Source organism: Chelon labrosus, assembly GCF_963514085.1.
Source record: "Chelon labrosus genome assembly, chromosome: 12".
NCBI classification, from domain to species: Eukaryota; Metazoa; Chordata; class Actinopteri; order Mugiliformes; family Mugilidae; genus Chelon; species Chelon labrosus.
The window spans coordinates 19,550,850-19,570,425 of NC_140345.1; the positions used below are offsets into that span (position 1 = coordinate 19,550,850).

Sequence of the window (19,576 nt, forward strand, 5' to 3'; positions counted from 1 at the left end):
AGAGTTAATGGCTTTTTGAAGACCTTTAAAATATGAATGAAACTGACAGAAGTTGATGGAGAAGAATATTTATCATTTACTCATAGTCTACATTTTATTTATACTTTTTTACATGAATGATGCCAAAGTTGACTGACATGATGATTGTGTTTGTGCACCAAAGATGCGTGTGCTCCATGGTTAGTGACTGCAGACAGACTGTTAGAAGTTAAAGAAGGAAAGCAGCCGTTTTTTTTTGTTTTTTTTTCCAGCTTCCAGCTGAAAGCAGGAGGCGCACGTTTTCTTTCATTTCTTCTTTTATTTTCTTCTTCTTTTAATTAATGAGGACCGTTTTGAGTGGATTCATGAGAGTCGTTACTACTCAAACTTTGTCGCAACTTTTACTGCCTGTGGAACGGTACCAGAGTCGACGCAGTTGACCGCATCCTTTCCCAAGGACAGACGAGAGGACAGCAGCTGCTTCAAGGTAGGTGGCCGGTGATCGTGTATTCTGGTGACCCTGCAGCGCGCTGACAGACGGTGATAACATGATTTATCGGGAATCAGACATTCTTACGCAGAAGTGTTTTTGGAAACTGCTCAAATTAGAATGAAAGTGAACACAACGATGCGCCAAAATGTCATGTATAAATCAGATGCTTCAGTGTGGGGGCTTATTTCACGATTCCAAATCATTAGGGAAGGGTTAGGGTTAGGGTTGATGCTAAAAGTTGGGAGGCATAGCCTTCCAGCTGTGGCAGCAAATGTGCGTAAAGAGCCAACAGCTGATCTGAATACGCTGAAAATAAGAAGCACGTTAGCTGCAGTGTTTAAACTGCTGTTAAATTAACAAACTGAATCAAAATTTAGTCCCCAAAGTTTAATCTTTCTTAAACGACATCTGCATTCATCATTGTCCAGCTGTGCCAGGAAGTATGGCAACCATTCGTCCGGATTACTCTGCTAATCCCATAAATCAGTGGTTATAGCCTGAGAATAAACCGAATTGATGACGTCTTTGAGATCCGTGAGCCAATGAGAAGACTGGATCGTGGTGGGAGCGCGTAATTTGATGCCGAATGTGGAAGTCAGACATTTCACACGAGAATACAGAGTAGCAAGCTTTGTCTTTTACACTTGCAGCAAGCGACTGTTGAGGATAGCGTGACTAATATTAGTGGTGGCAGGCAGTTATCTTTGCTGATATGTTCATCAGTTAATCTCTCTCCTGACATGAGAGCAAAACCTGTGACAGGGGGCACTATATGCACCTACTGTGCAACACCATACCCTCCACACATCCACTGCACAGGCAACAGTATACACGAACATACACACACACACATCCCCAAATGCAGATGAACATCTGTCATAGTCTCTTCTTCCATCCGCCCACTGACCCCTCGGTGCACAGATAGCGCTGTATGACCCACACAAGGAATGCCCATCTGCGAGTCGGATGCGTGAGCGTTCCTGACATTCATCCGGTTTCTATCCAATGCATGGAGCCTACTTCCTACACACCTGCTTTATCTTTTCAAGATGCATTTAAAAGCTCGCGCAGCTCCCGCAAGCTGACCTCATGATTACATACACCTAAGTGTCAGGAGCATGTTCTCCGGTGTCAGGGAAGATCCGACTACAAGTGTTATTTTTTAAGGCTCTCCAAAATGTAGATTTTAACTCATAGACTAAAACACATATGTGCATGTGTGGGCCTTTTGTTTTTGTCAGCATACCTAAACTAATACCATCAGACTGTTTCTAATCTCTGTCCTCCGAGTAGTTCTTTTTTTTTTTTTGCAGAGTCATATACTGCAGAGCTACAGGATGTTCTTCCACACAGCACACAGAGCAGTTTACAGGAAGGCATTCCATGGCTGGCCTCCATTAGAGCTCACAACAAGTCTCACGTGCCATTACTGCTCTCAGCAAGGGTCCTCCAGTGTGTAGGGCCTTGGGGCTCGCTTGATAGTTGGCAGGGCAGAGCTACTGACGCTAGAAGTGCATACGATGTGCATACCACCACCAATCTACCTCATCTTTCCTGCATTAATGCCACCATTTTTCCAGGTTCCCTTGGTGTAGCAGGCTGGCAGCACTGTAGCCAAGTAAAAGTAAGAATCTGGATGTCAGTGAGGGCTTGAGTTAGGTTCCCACTACTTCATACTGAGTCACAGAGTATCACAGGGAGGGTTACTGCCATAGATCCAGGAGTTACAGCGTACATTAAAGTAGGCTCAGAGCTTCACAAAGTAAGCAGTGTGTGTGGAGCTTCTCCCTTACAACACTCCCATTTACCACTCATGGTATATCCTGTGGTAAAATTCATTGTTATCTCTCGGCCACAATTAACCGTGGTACCACAGAGTGCTATGATTAGACCTTTCTATCACATCAGGGGAGGAGGGGGGGCATTTATTTTGGAGCGCTGCTGATAACAGTCCACGGTCAGATAAAGGAAGTGTCGGATCAATGGATGATGCAGCAAGACCGAGCTGAGGCATTTCTAAACTCTCTGTGGCTTGCAGAAGCAAGAGAAACCAACTGTTTTCCCACAAGCATGACAAGTTAAAATTGTAGTGCTGAACAGGACAAAGAGACAAGAAGAAAATCGAACGAGTGATGACACACAGAGGAATGCTGTAGAAGGAGGCATTCCTGGCTGAGCCACATCTGTACTTTGGCTCTTTGGAGTCTGCCACAGTGGCGTAGCTCCAGTGCCTCAGCTGGCGGCAAACCGGTCCAAGTCTACCACTGTGACTCCGGTCTCTTACCCACTCCCTCCCTCCCTCCCTCCCTCCCTCCCTCACTTGCTTCCGTCCAACCTGCTCTGAATGCCGTGCTCCTCCACCTCATTCTGCTTCTCTTCTTCCACTTGCCTTCCTGCTGCGGGGATGAGTCAAAGGGAGACTCATGAGTCAAAGGGCGACTCGTCCCCGGCCCCATGATCGAGAGCGGATTTACCTCAGCGTTTAATCAAATTGCGGCTTCCCCGTCCACCTTCCCTTTTAAATTAAATCAAATCAAATGACCTCAACGGTTGCGGTAACAGAACGAGATAACAATCAGAAAATGAAGAGGCTGTTAGAGGTGGCGGGTAATGCAAAACACTCGACTAGAATGTTGTAACCTCTGCCGCAGAAAGTGAGGAAATAAAGAGACACCGGAGGATGGAGGAGAGATCCACCTGATTCCAATCATGTCAGGAGTAGTGCAGCTTAAGTGCAGTGGGTGGTGTTACAGCTTGGTTCTTAAAATTACAATTTAGATTAACATTTCTATCTTGAATTCACCAAATTGTACATTAGAAAGCGGCTCATGGAAGCAGGCGTGTATTTGCGATTCAGCCTTGAGTTTGTCTTTCCCAGCCATTCCCTCTCTGCTGCCTCGTTATCTTCTCAAGAGCATGTGAGCCTTTCCTGCGTCCAGCTACAGCCGTCATGAGGGCCATCTCCACGTTTAATGCTTTTTAAATGCACCCTGGCCTCTCCCAGCCCTGCCCTGTGCACACAGATACACAACTTGATGCGCACAGAAGATCTCTATGTGCATTGCTTGTGCACGTTCCAGACCATGTGTCTCTTCCATAGTGCTTTTTTTTCTTCTTCTTTCTGTTGGCAGAACATCATTCACTTGGGATTTCATAGGTGTGCATGACTTCAGCAGGTCTGCTTTTCTAATACTGTCGTGATGGCAACATAAAAATTTTCCGGTATGTCCTCTGCGGATCTCGAAGCTTTTCGAAAACCATAAATATCATTAACAACATCTTTATTGGCCTGTATCTACTGTGACTTGATTGAGATATAGGCATTACTAATGGTATTTAACAGCCTTAACCTGTAGTCATGCCAAGTACATACCAGCCGGCTCTCACTGGCGTTTGATCTGTGAATAGCACCCTTCACTCCAGAGCCGCTGATTTGTGAATGTTGTGCCTGGTGACTCATGCTAACGTAACGATGTCAACTTTATGATATCCCAGCTCCGCACAGGCACCGTCAGCTGTCTTTGTGGGTCTCTGTGCAGAGCATGCACACGTAAAATGAATGTGAAATATAGTTCCTACAGTGCGAAGACCCGCGGGCGCGGTCTGGCGAGCCCTGTTGTATTTTACGTTCTGTCACAGGCCTTGACCTGGAACCCTGCTGACAGAAATTCCACCGGTCTCCTGTGAGCCAAACCATGTCTTCCTCTTTGCAGCGCGCATATATGCCATCGTACGTACACCTCGTTCACGCAATGGATAAAACACACGGTGCGCACATGGGCAGTGTTCAGCAACTACCCTGACTTAACGGCACTCTCATTTACCCAGACGGGCCACATGTTCGTCTGACAGCTGTCCACCCTGCAGGTTTGTCACAAGCATAATGAGTGATTTAGTAAGCACACTGTAAGTGGTTATATCAACAAGTACTGAAAGCATTTTTCAATTTGAAAAGCAAATACACCGATCAGCCATAACATTATGACCACTGACAGGAGAAGTAAATAACGTTGACCATCTTGTGTCAGTTCAATGTTCTGCTGGGAAACATTTGGACCTGGCTTTCATGTGGATGTTACTTAGACATCTACCATCCACCTAGACCAGACCAGGGACCCCCCACTCCATAGCAATGACACTCTTTGATGGCAGCAGCCAGCCCCAGCAGGATGCAGCCTGACACAGACACACAAAAAATGGTTTAGGAACAACTCAAAAACACATGAAAAACAGCACAAGGTGTTGACCTGGCCTCCAAATTCACTAGATCCCAAACTGATCAAGTATCTGTGGGATGCACTGGAACAAGCTTAATCCACAGAGGCCCATCCCCTCAACCCATGGGACCCAAAGGCCCCCACTAACAACATTTAGTTGCCAGACATGTTTTGGAGGCACAAGGGAGACCTACACAATATTAGGCATAATGTTATGCCTGATCGGTATATGCCCAACTAGAATGTGACTTATATTTAGCCACGATGAGATCTTTGCCTGTGTAGCTTTGCAATTATGTAAAATGCAATTCATTCATTCATTCATTCATTCATTTGCTTTTTTCTTTTTAAACATCAGCATAGTGTTATCTTTGAGACTGAGACAGTGGGAGTTTCACCTCTGGGACTGTGGATAACGTCAGAGTAAAACTGTGGCAGCATCCAACACAAGGTCACCATAGGGTTGAACACACACACACACACACACACACACGCTCCATAAAAACGAGATAGCGACGGGATTCCATCCCTCACACATGCCGAGATATAAAAACAAACAGAAAGCTGGGGTGATATCATCAACATGTGTTAGTAACACGTTCAACTTGCGCAGTTACATGTCATACACCGACACGCAAAGAAACACACACGCGGCTCCGCAGTGACATCATCCATAGGCCGACAACACCTCCACTGTTACAGATATTGCTCTGATTAGAGGGTTTGTCTCACAGGGACCGGGGGCCACGATGCGTTGTGACTAAAGCTAAGTCTGCAGTTAATCTTTCTGCTGTCTGACCTTATTGTAGGTCTGACCTTTGCACGCCAAAAAAATTGTGCTTAAGACGCACGCGGCAAAGAGAGGAGCATCCTCGCATTCTCTTGGTGTGCGGTGAGGGGGAAACCTTCGGAACACAGCCTAAATATAGTTTCACAGTTTGGCTTTATAATTTTACCATAAACTTTTAAGCGGAGCAAGAATTTCACATCAGTGGAGTGTGGCCCATAAACTGGTCAAAAGCAACAAACAGAGTGTGGAGTTTACACGTTCTCGGTGTCTGCGGCGGTTCCCTCAAAGTTGTTTTAGGTTTTCTCCCACAGTCCAAAAAGTGAAAGAAAAACTATAAATTCCTAGTCGATGTGAAAGTGTCGCTTCACGATGGACTGCCCTAAACGTTGGGCACATGTTGTGTGTAGTTTGTTGCCACCCTTTTGTTTTTCAGTAATGTTTTCTCTTGAGTTCATTCAAAGTGTGATGCACAGAGACAAGGTCAAGCAGTTCATTCTGCACTACCTTATATAGTTGTAAAATGTTAAACACACATGAACAGGCTAGAGGGGGTCAGCTTAACACAATTAAAAATGTGTATTTTTACAGACACACGGTCTTTCTAACTCTTGGCACGGGTGTAATGAGCTTTTATATGTACATATGTGTGTGTGCGTGTGTGTCAGGGGTCTTGTAAATGAGCGGCTGACGTTAAGAGGCTTGCCACGTGCCAGAGGAGGCCAGCTACACTGGTTGTGGCCTTCTCATCCAACGATCAAATGAACAAGGCATTATGTCTGAGCCAAGGGGCGTGAGCATGTGTGTGTCTTTCTTAGCCGATGCCTCTCTCCCCTTCTCTCTCTCTCTCTCTGCTTCTCTCTCAGTGTTTCTCGCTTTGTTTTTTCATCCGGCAGTTTTTCAGCTCACCATTATCCGCTTCCCTCTCACTGAGAAGCTTCTCCTTGCCCCGTCTTTACGTCTTTCTCTCTTTATCGCTCCGTGCAGTGCTCTTCCCCTCCCTCCATCTGTCTTTTGTGTTTAGGTGTGGTGTGAGGAACTCTGGCCAAATTACAAACATCTCTTGGCTTTGTGTTCACTTCGTTTGATGACTTTATTGCTTGTCCTGGTTTACACGTGCCGCATGTCGAAGCCAAATGTACATCATTTAAATGTGCATCATCTGTATGTGTGTGGATGAAGCCTCCAAGACAATACTCCAATTTCCTCCAAGTTTCCTAAGGAGAAGTTTTGAAGCTGAGTGTTTTGTCTCTGGTCTTTGCCACCTTGGCAGTGGCTTACTCCGCCTAAACAAAAATGGACAAAAGGGTGAAGTTTTTAGTGCAAGTGACAATAAAAGTAGAACTCACTTGCAGCTCAAGTGAATAACCTTGATTTTTTGCACCAGGCTGTAAACACGCTTATTTCTGCTGTAAAGTTAGGCATTTTAACATAGAGGTCTATAGGACCCGACTCACATCTGGAGCCAGCTTCAAGTGGCCATTTAAAGAAGTACAGTTTTTTGGCTCTTTCACGTATGCCTCATTTTTCATCCGCAGATGCTGAGGCTTGACGTGCAGCGCATGTGTAGCTTATATGATGTTATAGACATGATCACATAAAATATTTTCTGTTAGGTTCGCTGAATGTACGCCCCAGGGCATTTGATGCAGCCGTTTGAAATGCACCTGAAAAGCTTAAATAATGTTAATGTCCCACAAGGGGGCGTCCTGCCGACTCATTGATCAAAGAACTTTAACCCTCCCGATGTCAAAAGGTTACACTTTTTCCTCTAGCACGATATGCATGTTTTTCATCATGTTTAAAGCAATGCATTGCCACACCCACCTTCCCTTCACTAAACATCTTCATCCTATGTATCTACTCAATTGTAAAACTTTTTTTTTTTTTACTTGCAATACCGTCTTCAGGGAGTCGCAGAAGGGATGCAAACACATGCAACATTAGAGAATCTTAAAAGCTCTTGTCTTCTTCTTCCCACGGAGATATAAACAGATGACATCACAGGGTGGTCCGCTCTGCGTTGAGCCGAGCCGAGCCACGCTGAGTGGGTCTCCGCTGGCCTGCCAAACAGATGGCGGTAGCAACATAATAACGGCTGGAAACAGACTTCAAGTGTTTGAGCCGAAGGATTTTGTGCAGCAAGGCTCATGAAAGACCGCAGCTCGGGGTTTAGACACAAAGGCAGTGGATGTTCTCCAACGGTCCGCTCATAAAAGCGCAGGGAATAATCTGTCTAGATCAGATCGCCTTATAAGGGGTTTTTGACATGAAATGCTCGGATTTCTGTTTCGGCAGATAAAATAATTATCGTAATCAGTGTTTCTCCCTAACATCTAGAGAGCGCTCGGAGCTTGGATGGTTGACAGAGGCAGCCAGCTGGTTGGTTAATTAGGTCAAGAAATCTTGTAATGTGCGCCCACCCACACTAAAAGGGGAGTTGGAACAATCGGCTACTCACAACTGTCTGACATTTAGACAGGGATTTTGGGAAGGGGTAGACAGAGGGGGGAAGGGGAAAGAGGGGGTAAAAATAAAAGGGAGACTTTACAGCTCTCTCTACCTGGGTTTGTTGTAGCAAAACATAAAAGGTTTATGTGGCTGAACATATGCAGTGAATAAGCATTATCCATATTTTATGCATTGTAATTAAGTCATTGTATTCTTAATGTGAGGCTCCAAATTCCTTTTCTCTGCACATTTTCAGATGTGTTTTATGTTTAGTTGGAATGAAAATGGAGCATAAAAACACTTCACCAACACCTCATTCATTGTGAAGCTTTTACCCCCCTAAATGTAATCCTTTTCTTTTGTCCATAGATGAAGTGTCAAAGAGTCCTCACTTACCTGAGGATATTTGGGACCACTATGTTCGGGGTGTCCCTCCTAGTGGGCATCTCCACTGCCTACATCATGGGCTACCAGTTTTTCACCACAGCCCGCAATCACCTGTCCTTTGGCCTGTACGGCGCCATCTTGGTCGTCCACCTCATTATCCAGAGCCTCTTTGCACTCTTAGAACACCGAAACATGCGGCGGTCCTTGGAGACGCCGATCAAACTGAACAAATCCCTGGCGCTGTGCATCGCGGCGTACCAAGAGGACCCGAACTACCTGAGAAAGTGCCTGGTGTCGGTGAAGAGGCTCACGTACCCGGGGATCAAAGTGATCATGGTGATCGACGGGAACTCGGACGACGACTTGTACATGATGGATATTTTTAAAGAGATCATGGGATGGGACAAGTCGGCCACGTATGTGTGGAGGAGTAATTTCCACAGCAGGGGGCCGGAGGAGACGGACGAGAGCTACGCCGAGAGCCTTCAGCAGATCTCCAGGCTGGTGCTGAACAACAAGTGTGTGTGCATCATGCAGAAGTGGGGAGGGAAGAGAGAGGTCATGTATACAGCCTTCAAAGCACTGGGAAGGAGCGTGGACTATGTGCAGGTAAGGCTGACAAATGAGAAATCTATTCAGTCAGTTGTTGTCCTATATTTGTAGATGTCCACACACACACACAGGTAAGACAAGGACAGCTGACATCTAAACAGTAGCGGGAGAGGGAGAGAGTGTAAGCCAGACTGGAGGATATGCAAACTAGGCAAGCATAAGTTGATGATAGAGGGAAAAACAGAAAGAGAGAAGGGTGAAGAGGGAAAAGGGGGGGCCGTGCCAAGCCAAATACGGGCTCCACAAAGAGTCTTTTGTGTTGCTTTTAGGCGGACGGTCGCTGTGTGCATCGTGTTGTGAAGTGTAGCATGAAGAGGGGCAGCAGTAGCTGATGTCTAAAGTCTAAGTGTAAGAACAGATCTGTTTCACGGGGCTGAGTGTTACATCATCTACATGAGTGGTATTCAGAGTCAGAGCCCACAACTGTGTCAGAGAAAGGGTACATTTTTATGCATATATTAGCTAAAAAATAAAAATTAATCAACTTTTTATCATACAGTCAGCTTTTTCAGGCCTAAAAGTTGGGTTATATTTGGGAAACTCTTTGGGAAACCCACTTCCCTGACGTCTTTCTTTATACGGTCTCCATTGTGCGTTGGTGTGGATTGAAATATAAACAGCGCCTAAAAACATTAACTGCCGTGCCAAGTAGTTAAAGTCAAGAGCTTTTTCCTGCAGGCAGTGATTGTTAAAAGAAATGTGGGCTGTTGAGGAGATATATCGTCTGATCATTATCAGGGTCAGAGAAGTAATTTGTAATAAAATTGCTCAATTCGGCGCACTCGGAGAGTTTGCTGCTTCAGCCTTTCTTGGTCCACTGTGACCAGTAGCTCAGAGTGGCTAATGTCAGCTGACACAACAGTGTCATATAAATGCCACTTGGAGCCACAGTGAGCTCCGCTCCGCTTTAAAACTAACACAGTCTCACATTAAACTGTGTATCTGGAGAATCAAATTCATTTGAAGGGTGGAGTTGTCATGTGTCATAGTCTGGGCTACACATGACTCCACGCCTTTTTCCCATAATCTACTATAAAATGGTGCTGTGATATGTAATTTCCAATGACAATGTTTTTCTTTTTATGAATGAATGAACGACTGTGTTAAGCTGCACAGAATAATGGGCGGTTTGTCCATGTTGTGGCTTGGCCAACAGTCTATGCCACTGAAGTTTATTTACCTTTTTAAAGTGACCACTATTCAACACATGTGTCCTCTGAAACTGTAAAGCTAAAGCTAATTCAAGAGTTAGCTTATGCACAAATAACAGTTTTATAGGTAAAAGATCAACAAGTGTTAATGTGTCCCAATTGTTCTGTAGTATTCAGCTAGTGCTGTTACAGACCAGACAAGAACATGTGAGCAAAGCTTGACGCTAAGTAGAAATCGCATCCATATAACAACATTAGAATTAATTTAATGAGTGAGTATTATAAAAAGGAGAGTTGGTCAATAAAAGCTTTGTGCTATCATAGTATCTAACACCTGCAGCTGGTTCCAGCCTGCCCCAAAGATAGATTTCCAAAGAACTTACTGCAGCACTGCCAGCAATCATGCTGGTACCCATCAACATTCAAGAATGGGTGGGACATGCCTTTCCACTATCATCAGACACTGCCCCTAACAAACAACAGCTGATGTTTTTGTTAATGGGGATTGGGCTCTAGGTTTGTTTTTAACACCATATTTTTTTGAAGGCCGGAGAGTTAGCGTTTATAGAAGAAAGCAAGGAGAGCTACAAAAGAACATCAGAAAGATAGTGGGGCGATGGACGAACGTGTTTCAGATGAAAGCAGTTGCTCTGATCTTTGGTGCAGGGGATTTTCCGCAGGTCAGTTTAGTGCTTTTTCCTCAGACCATTGTTGTGTGGCATTGGAGGTATGCTTATCTTTTCTCCACACATTGAATTTATCAGCAACGAGAATGCTGCTCATCTCACATGGATGCGTCTTCGCGTCTCTAAAATTAGGTTCTGAACACATGGATACAGATGGTTTTTGGTCAACTCACCGTGTAGTTTTGTGGGTTTTCCTTAGGTGTGCGACTCTGACACTATGCTGGACCCAGCCTCATCAGTGGAGATGGTGAAGGTTTTGGAGGAGGACCCAATGGTGGGAGGCGTTGGAGGAGACGTACAGGTAGATTTGAGATTCTCAGCATATTCTTGCTGCAACTGTCACTTTTAGGAAACTAGTACAAGTATTAGTAGTATTTTTCTTTAATCTGTATTTCAATCGTCCTCCTTTGTTTCTTTTCTTATCAATCCCTCCATAGATCTTAAACAAATATGAGTCATGGATCTCCTTCCTGAGCAGTGTGCGGTACTGGATGGCCTTCAACATTGAGCGGGCTTGCCAGTCCTACTTCGGCTGCGTTCAGTGCATCAGTGGGCCTTTGGGAATGTATCGAAACTCCCTCCTGCATGAGTTTGTTGAGGACTGGTACAATCAGACCTTCATGGGATCCCACTGCAGTTTCGGGGATGACCGTCATCTCACGAACAGAGTTCTCAGCCTCGGGTATGCAACCAAATACACTGCACGCTCAAAGTGCCTTACAGAGACCCCGATTACATATCTGCGGTGGCTCAATCAACAGACTCGATGGAGTAAGTCATATTTCAGAGAATGGCTTTACAACTCCATGTGGTTCCACAAGCACCATCTATGGATGACTTACGAGGCCGTGATCACCGGCTTCTTCCCGTTTTTCCTCATCGCCACTGCGATCCAACTCTTCTACCAGGGAAGGCTCTGGAATATTCTGTTGTTCCTACTCATCGTGCAAGCAGTGGCGCTGATTAAGTCGTCATTCGCAAGCTGCCTCCGAGGTAACATCGTCATGGTGTTCATGTCGTTCTATTCTGTACTGTATATGTCGAGCCTGTTGCCGGCCAAAATGTTCGCGATAGCAACAATCAACAAGTCCGGATGGGGGACGTCTGGGAGGAAAACAATAGTGGTGAACTTCATCGGCCTGATTCCAATATCGGTTTGGTTCACCATCCTCTTCATTGGGATTATATACACAATAATATTACAGACTAAAAAACCCTTTCCTGAATCAGAAAAGCTTGTTCTAATCATAGGGGCAGTCGTGTATGCCAGTTACTGGGTCATACTGTTGACTTTGTATACAGTGCTCATAAACAAGTGTGGGAAGAGGAAGAAGGAAACACACTATGATATGGTGCTGGACGTATGACTTGCAGACTACGGTCATCCTTTACCACTGAACTCTCTTGGGTTGCCCTCACAATGTTGTTGGTATTTAAAGGTTTTGCAGATGCAGAGCAGCTCTGGAGGCAAAATCGGCTGAGTTCAACCAAAATGGGAAAAGAACGAGAGGTTGTTTTTATTGTTTTTTAAAACTTGAATGATAAACGCATATAAACAGCAGTGACTGTGACCATAGCATTCATGATCTGCGTCTCAGCTAGTTAATTTTACCTAAGATGTTTAGCCAAAGGTCAACAAGTGTAGGCTAACTAGCTAGCTAAGTCAGAATGTCAGAAAGATTACCAATATTACAGTTGGCAGCGAGAGTGCGAGGCGTTTGTAATATTAGCTACCTCTTACCCATGTCATTTTCACTGGGCTTCAGTCTAACATTAGCAACTTTGGTGAAAGAAACTGTGGATTTTAGCTTCCTCCATTAGGGTTTAACTTGACCTGTATGAATACGGTATTTTACCTCCAGAGCACCATTGCGTCTATAAGTAATGTTTGTGCACCTCAACTAAATATGTATGTGTTGCCCCCACTACAGGGAAGCCGATAAACAAGGCCTACCATGGTTACTCCACTAAATGACTGCATCACATTGTCTATTGTGTTAGAAGCAGTAAAAGGTGCTGATAAATGCTATTATCAGCAGTATGCCATTAGTTTAATAGTGGGTATTCAGTGTGTATCTAATGAATAGTTGAGGTGGCCACTCTATCGTAAAAAACAAACATAGAAATACACCTGTTTAATGTTTCAGCATTCCGGGGCAATGCGTGGGCGTAAATTTTTAGTGTTTATATCTGTTTTGGGAAGAACTTTCAATATCAAAGCATGGAGGGGTGCCGGAAGGGCTTTAAAAATGGAGAGCTGCTCACTTTCTTTCATTGCACTCATGTCATATGGGAAAGATATAAACTTCCTTGTACTCTTCACCTGTTAATCTTTAAGGCAGTAAATACCACATCTGGAATTGGCAAAGGAAACAGATAACCCGCCTGGCTTGCCTCTGATGCCAGCAACAAGAAAGCACTTGTCACGTACCCTGTGGAATTTATATTTCAACAGGTTGTAACCTTAGCGTAACGCAACGTTCCTCTACTGTGCACAGCCATTTGCTAAGTTGTGACAAGTTGCCATTGAGTTTAAAATGAAGCCAAATGTGTCACTCACACGTTGCATGCATGTTGAATGTGAAACCATCGTACCATATTGTCACTCAATAATCATGCAAAATGGTTTGTTGTTATTCCCATATGACGTGTCTGCAGTATTTTCCTCAGCGTTTACAAAGTGAAGAATCTCAGACTGATCGCTGATTGGTAGATGTAATCTCCACTTGATCAGGTGAACATGTGACCACAAGAGAGAGAAGGTGTATCATTGCTGCTGTGACTGTTTTGTTTTTACAGGAACAATGACTTTTGTGTTTCTCCTTTTTTTTATATAATATGAATCATGGGTGTATGTTGCAAAAGTGGTTTTGAACACTATTATTATTAATGTATTTCTTTCGAGCAAGATGAATGATAACCACCAAGCAGACAAGGTGGACGTGTTCCAATCCAAAGACGTTGTGATTTCTACCTTCCATGCTGTATGCCCTTCCCCATGTTCCGTTCTTCTCATATTGCAATGAAGACCATGTGGCTGCACCTCTTTTCGCTGCGCTGAACAATGCAGGCGAAAGACTAAATGAGAGAAAATGGTGCCACAATATGGGAAAAGAACTACCTGACAACGGGAACTTGAAAAAGGGCACTTGATGAAAGGAACAGCATTGTGGACTGAAACAAGTCTGGTGTTTGCTGCAGACCAGGAGCAGACATGAGTTTAAAGAGATAGTTCGGATTCTTTGAAGTGGGGTTATATGTGGAACTTTTCCATAGTCGGCGTTTTACCTAGAGTAGATGGTGACTGGCAAGCTCCCAAAAGTAGACAGAAATACCAACGAAACCAAGCAAACCAAGTTGGCTAAAATATATTTTGCTGCTGACCACATCCACAACAGTTAGGGTTAGGATTACGGTTAGGGTTAGGGTTAGAACACTTGACTGTCTTGCCCAGTGTTCCCCTCTTCATCCCCAACTGAGGGCATCAGCTGTAGGTAACACATCAACTATGGATAAGCACCTCATACCACCCCGTTTCAAAGAACCTGAACTACCCCTTAATTCTTAACGCACTTTTATGTATCTCCCGTCATCCAGCATCATGCTTGACGTAATCGGGATGAAATACCTCAATGGTTCTCTTTGCATTGCATTAAGGCGTCAGGGTGCCGCCCAAAGACTGATGCATCCTGGTGGTCTCAAGTAATTTATGATCTCTTTGTGATATCAGATATGAAGGTGTCCTTTTTATACACAGCTCCTTCCTAAGTAAAAGCTGGATTTCTCTGCCTTGTCGGCCCTTTGCTGTAGCCGTTTACTTCTTTTTACTTCGTTTTTTTCCAATGCATTTTTATATACATAGACAATTTTATTCTATTTTTGCTTAGCTACCAAAGATTCTTTATTTTCATTCATGTTTTTGTAAGAAAAATGGAAAAAAAAGTGTATTTGTTGTGTTTTCAACTGTTCTGACAGTGACTTGTATATCTGACCAAATAATGTGAAATGACGAGCTGGTGGTTTTCAACAATAAAAAATGCAATTGGTAGGGATAAGTTATTGATTTCAAGAGAAATTGCAAGAGTTGAACCTGTGTTTTTGTACTTTGTACTTAGGTAGGAAGCCAGCATATTTATTTAAGATCATTCTGTGGTTTATAGAAGACTGTACTTTGTAAGACGTTTCTCTGTTATTCATGTAAAACCCCTAAGGTTCCATATGTCTACACTGCAAAAGCAATAAATACATTCAGAAATGATTTTTAATATAAACCACACGTGAACATGATTGTTAGACTTTTTCTTTTTGTTTTTCTTGAAACTATGTATATGAAGTGGTGGCTTAATTAAAAGGAGACTGAATATTTCCTATGCAAAAAAAAACATTTCAGAAACATTTGCACAAATATGTAGTAGTCTGCAAATTGTGTATAAGTTGTGAGGTGCCTTAATAAGCAAAGAAATGAGTGACATTTTATACCGTTTTAATTTTTGTTGGTATTATTTCAAGGTGTAATGAATGAGACTGACAGCTGAACTATGTCAAACTAGTCATGGACAGTATTATCATAAAGCACTTTTGTGTTGTGCCAAATAAAAACAACTATTGTTTTAATTTGCAGGTGTCAAGAGTGTTAATTTATCTTCTGAGTGCTGTGTTTGACTGAGGTACCTGTGGTGTTGGGTCTTTAAAAGCCAGAGCGATTGCTTCAAGATTTAAAAACGACAAAAATAAAACCACACACACACACACATAGGATTACAGCCAACTGTGCAACAGAAGGGCAGGATTTGCCCCAACGACACTACTTGTTAGGGCAGGTTTTATTTCGCCATGTGTGGAGAAAACCAACATCAGTTCTGCACTTATGTTGAAAATATTCCAAAGCTAAACCAGTAGCTTTTGGGTAATTTTTAAGTGTATTTGTGTATCCCTTCCATGAAGATAAGTACTTTAATTGTTGTTTTTCATCCCCACCTCTAACCATCAATCTGGAATGGTTAAGGCCCAGTTGCAGCATCTCTAAAGCCCTACACAAAACACTCACGTTCTCTGTTTTCTTTTTCCACATTTGATTTTGCCAGTTTTGGAGAAACATTTTGGCTCGAGGAGGAACGCATGCACACAGCTGCCACCTTAAAAACTAACAATTTTATTAGGGAGATACCAGTCGTCTTCCAAACAGATGCTGTTGTCCATGTGTGGGATGACTGCAGGCGCAGGCATGATTATGTGTATATTGTCTTAATGAAATTGTTAGATTTTCAGAAACCTAATCAGTCTGGCCCTAATTATACACTGGTGTTGTTACTTAGTGAACTGGCCAGTGTGCAAAGTTCACTCAAACCATGTTCATCCATTCGCTTTACTTTCGTTTTGTTTTTGTTTTTTTTCCTTTTGTGTTCAGCGCAAGTGAATGGAACATGGACGTCAACAAAAATGCTGCCCAAGACATCCAAAAGGCATGTTTCACAGTTTATGTTTGAGCTGCTCGATCGGAAATGACCAGTTATTTGGCCGGTTAGTTCATTCTGTAACCAGAAAACATGGGTGTGTGTTTGTTCTATGTTGAATTAACTGAATCCGTAGTTGTTGGACAGACACACAGTGTACGGAACAGACATGGCTCAAGTAGTAGAGCGGGTAATTGCAGGGTTTGAACCCAGGACTCTGCGCATACCTCCTACCGCCAGACCAACATCACAGCTCCACCATCACTGGTGTCCTAAATTGTCCAAATCGAACATTAAATCGCTTATTGTGATGTGAATCTTCACGAGAAAGATTTTCTTTTTGTTTGTTCAAACGTTTCCTGTCAGACATCGTCTGCTGGCTCTCTTTGCTGGCGCTATTAGTGGAAACTTTACAAAATGAACACTGCATTGATTTGAAAATAGCCAGTGCTCCAAATAGGTTTTTCCATTGACATTACCAAGTATTCATTACCTAATTACTGCTATTTATATAGGGTTATTTAACAAAAGCACTGTAAATCACTGGCAGCATGTAAAAAGACCAAAACCAACAATTTATCAGACTAGCATGTTTATTATGAGTCAGTAAAGAGCACATGTGTATTGATCTGCAGGAGAAAATAGTCTGCAACAAGGACTGTTTCTCTGTCACCATGAAAACTGTCCTTTCAGAAAACTACCAACTGTGGAGTCATAACCGATTGTTAAAGGTGACAGAGAATGAAAAAACGTTTTTACCTTGTCTTAGTTGAATAACGGTAGTCTGCCCGCATTCACGAACATACGAAAAGTGCTAGACATTCTGAACATCTCCGTTTCATAGAAATTCCTCCTTTAGAAATGTCAGCCAGAAAATGGCCCAATTTGAACAACGGATACATATTACCAGAGCCCGTCTACGGAGAGCCTTCCCACTCTCTATTAAGTCCCATTGTAACGAATTTTGGTTGCAGTTCCACCAGATTTCCACTGGGGGCGATCGCCATGAGTGCAACATGAATGGGACTCTATGGAGCTAAACGGCTAAATGTGTCTCTTTCACCCGATTGTCGTTGAGAAATCTCAGATTTGATTGTAGGTTTTGCAAGTTCAACATGGGTTATAGGTCAAAAGTTGAATGAACGAGAACTTATGTCCTTTCGTTTTCTTACAGGTTGAGTTGTTGTTGCCCATAACACGCTAGCATTGTGCTAATGAACGCTGATTGGTCAGTGAAGGACTGATTACGACCAGATCCCGCTTGACGGCATCGTGGCATCCGAAGCGGGACCAGAATGTAAAGGCGGACTTTTTCGCCCAAGTTTTTTTTTTGTTCGGCCCGGTCTTTTAAAATAACAAAACAGAAACTCTTCTAGCACGATTATTGACCCGTGTCAGCTGTGTTGTCCATGCCTCGAGAGAAAAGAAAGTGCAGAGCGCGAAAGCACCAAAGCAGTGACTGAAGGATTGCCGTAAAGCAGTATCTGGTCGTACGATGTGTATGACGTCATTGACATTTTAAAAAACTTTTTAAAGCAAATAAGTGACTCTAAAAAACCTAACACCCAGCAGTGTGTAATTTCTTTGCATCTCCTTTCAAATTCAATATTCAAATTACTGCACAAAAAATTATATCCTGAGAAAAGTGGATTTTGAGGGGTACTGCTCCATAGACCGCCATTCATTCTGCACTCGTCCTGAGAGCGCCCTCATATGGAACCAGAGTGGAACTGCAACAGTTCAGAACCCGGAAGTTCAGTGAGAGTGGAACTTCTCTTTTTTTTTTTTTTTTTTTTTTTTTTTTTTTAAACTTTATTTAAAGGTTCCAATCACAGTCAGAACATTGACCGTGGACAATACAAAAGAGTCAGGCATCAAGGAATTAAATAAACAAATACAGTATGAGACATAAAGTGGATGAAGTGCATAAGTCATTACAGGGATAACATAAATGTGATAAAATAAATGAAATTAAATGAAAGGAAGAAAGAAAATGGCAGGACATATTATATTTCTCCAAATATTTCTTCAATTATGTTAACAGTGTGTATACATTTGTTATTATCAATTATTTTAATACATTCAAGGTAGTTCTTGAAATCAATTTCAAAAACAGGAAAGAAAGGTCGACCTTTGGAAAATTGAGAGTGGAACTTCTCCCCATATTAGACGTTCTCTGATATTACGTAAAATGCATCTCACTGCCCCGACTCTCATTCAATTCCCTCCCCTTCAAAATAATTTGCATACATCCGCCCTCTCGCCTCCAACGGGAAGTACATTGCAGCAGTGCTTGCGGAGTTCAAGGCGAAATGGCGAGTCGCGTTCCGAGGTGTGCTCTTCCAGGCTGTGCAAGCGGTGTGCAAACTTTCCATTACATTCCCACCGAAAGAAATGCACGAGATGCGTGGCTGCTGTTCATTTATAATCGGATTCCAACTACATTCAACCACAGACTGCTACTTCGTTTGTGAACGGCAGTCTATGGCGAAAGATACATTATTTTCTGGTCCCGATCGACTTGTGCCTTGGATTATACATATGTTGTTTTTCAGAATAAAAAATGATTTTACATGTCAAGAATGTCACAGTTTGTCGCAAGATAGTTAAGTAAAACGCTATGGAAAATATGTAATTAAACGAACTACAAGTCCCGCATGCTGGCGCGTACAGAACCGACCAAAACTCCCTTCGGTAAGTAGAGGGGCGGGACTTCGGCTCTCTATAGCGAAGTTTACATTCTTTTGAGTGGCAGCAAATGCAGCCAATCAGCGTCAAGTGCTTGCATTTCATAATGAGGTTGCCAGTTAAGCCCGAAGGGGCGCCAAATAGGTGCAAAACCACGCGTTTAAAATCCCCCACCCTAATATAGCTTTCTGAGAGAGGTTTTTAGGAAGGCATTACAGACCCAACCAAAATTTTGTTGTCTGCATGTCACATCACAGATCAAGGATAAATACCCCGTTCAATCATTCTATGTCACCTTTAAATATTTAAGTCCTCAGGTGGAACCGATGGGCTTGGAGCTGAGTGCAGTAGAAGGGGATGGGAAGTCAAAAATATTTTGAGATGGAATACAATTATTGGTTTTGATTGTATACTATTATGACAGTAAAGCCATTATTCATCAAGATTTTAATCTCCTCGGGATAGAAATCAGTATACAGGCTGTGGGAAGATGTAGAAAACACTGGGTTAACTCCTATTTAGCTTATGATATGGACATTTAAAGCTACTTTGCAGAGCTTTCCCCACTTCTGACATTGAGAGTAATTAAACAAACTCTGCGTATGACGCATGTCTGCAGTCCCTCAGTCCATTCTCTATATTTTCAGCACATTATCTTTGCTGTCAATTCTT

The 19,576-nt window shown here is 43.0% G+C and overlaps 1 protein-coding gene across 1 annotated transcript; it reads left to right on the forward strand.

The window, feature by feature from the left end:
• The first annotated feature begins 363 nt into the window (after positions 1–363).
• On the forward strand, positions 364–12,452 carry has2 (hyaluronan synthase 2). The gene is made up of 4 exons (XM_084556328.1): positions 364–466; positions 8,297–8,923; positions 10,963–11,064; positions 11,201–12,452. The coding sequence occupies exons 2-4, from the start codon at positions 8,297–8,299 to the stop codon at positions 12,128–12,130; spliced, it is 1,659 nt and encodes a 552-aa protein (XP_084412454.1). The 5' UTR covers positions 364–466; the 3' UTR covers positions 12,131–12,452.
• The last annotated feature ends 7,124 nt before the right edge of the window (positions 12,453–19,576 follow it).

Bases quoted from the DNA above. Each gene is read 5' to 3' on its own strand.
- has2 (XM_084556328.1), top strand. From the start codon at position 8,297: ATGAAGTGTCAAAGAGTCCTCACTTACCTGAGGATATTTGGGACCACT. The intron at 8,924-10,962 runs GTAAGGCTGACA...GGTTTTCCTTAG, and splicing joins GGAGCGTGGACTATGTGCAG to GTGTGCGACTCTGACACTAT. The intron at 11,065-11,200 runs GTAGATTTGAGA...ATCCCTCCATAG, and splicing joins GCGTTGGAGGAGACGTACAG to ATCTTAAACAAATATGAGTC.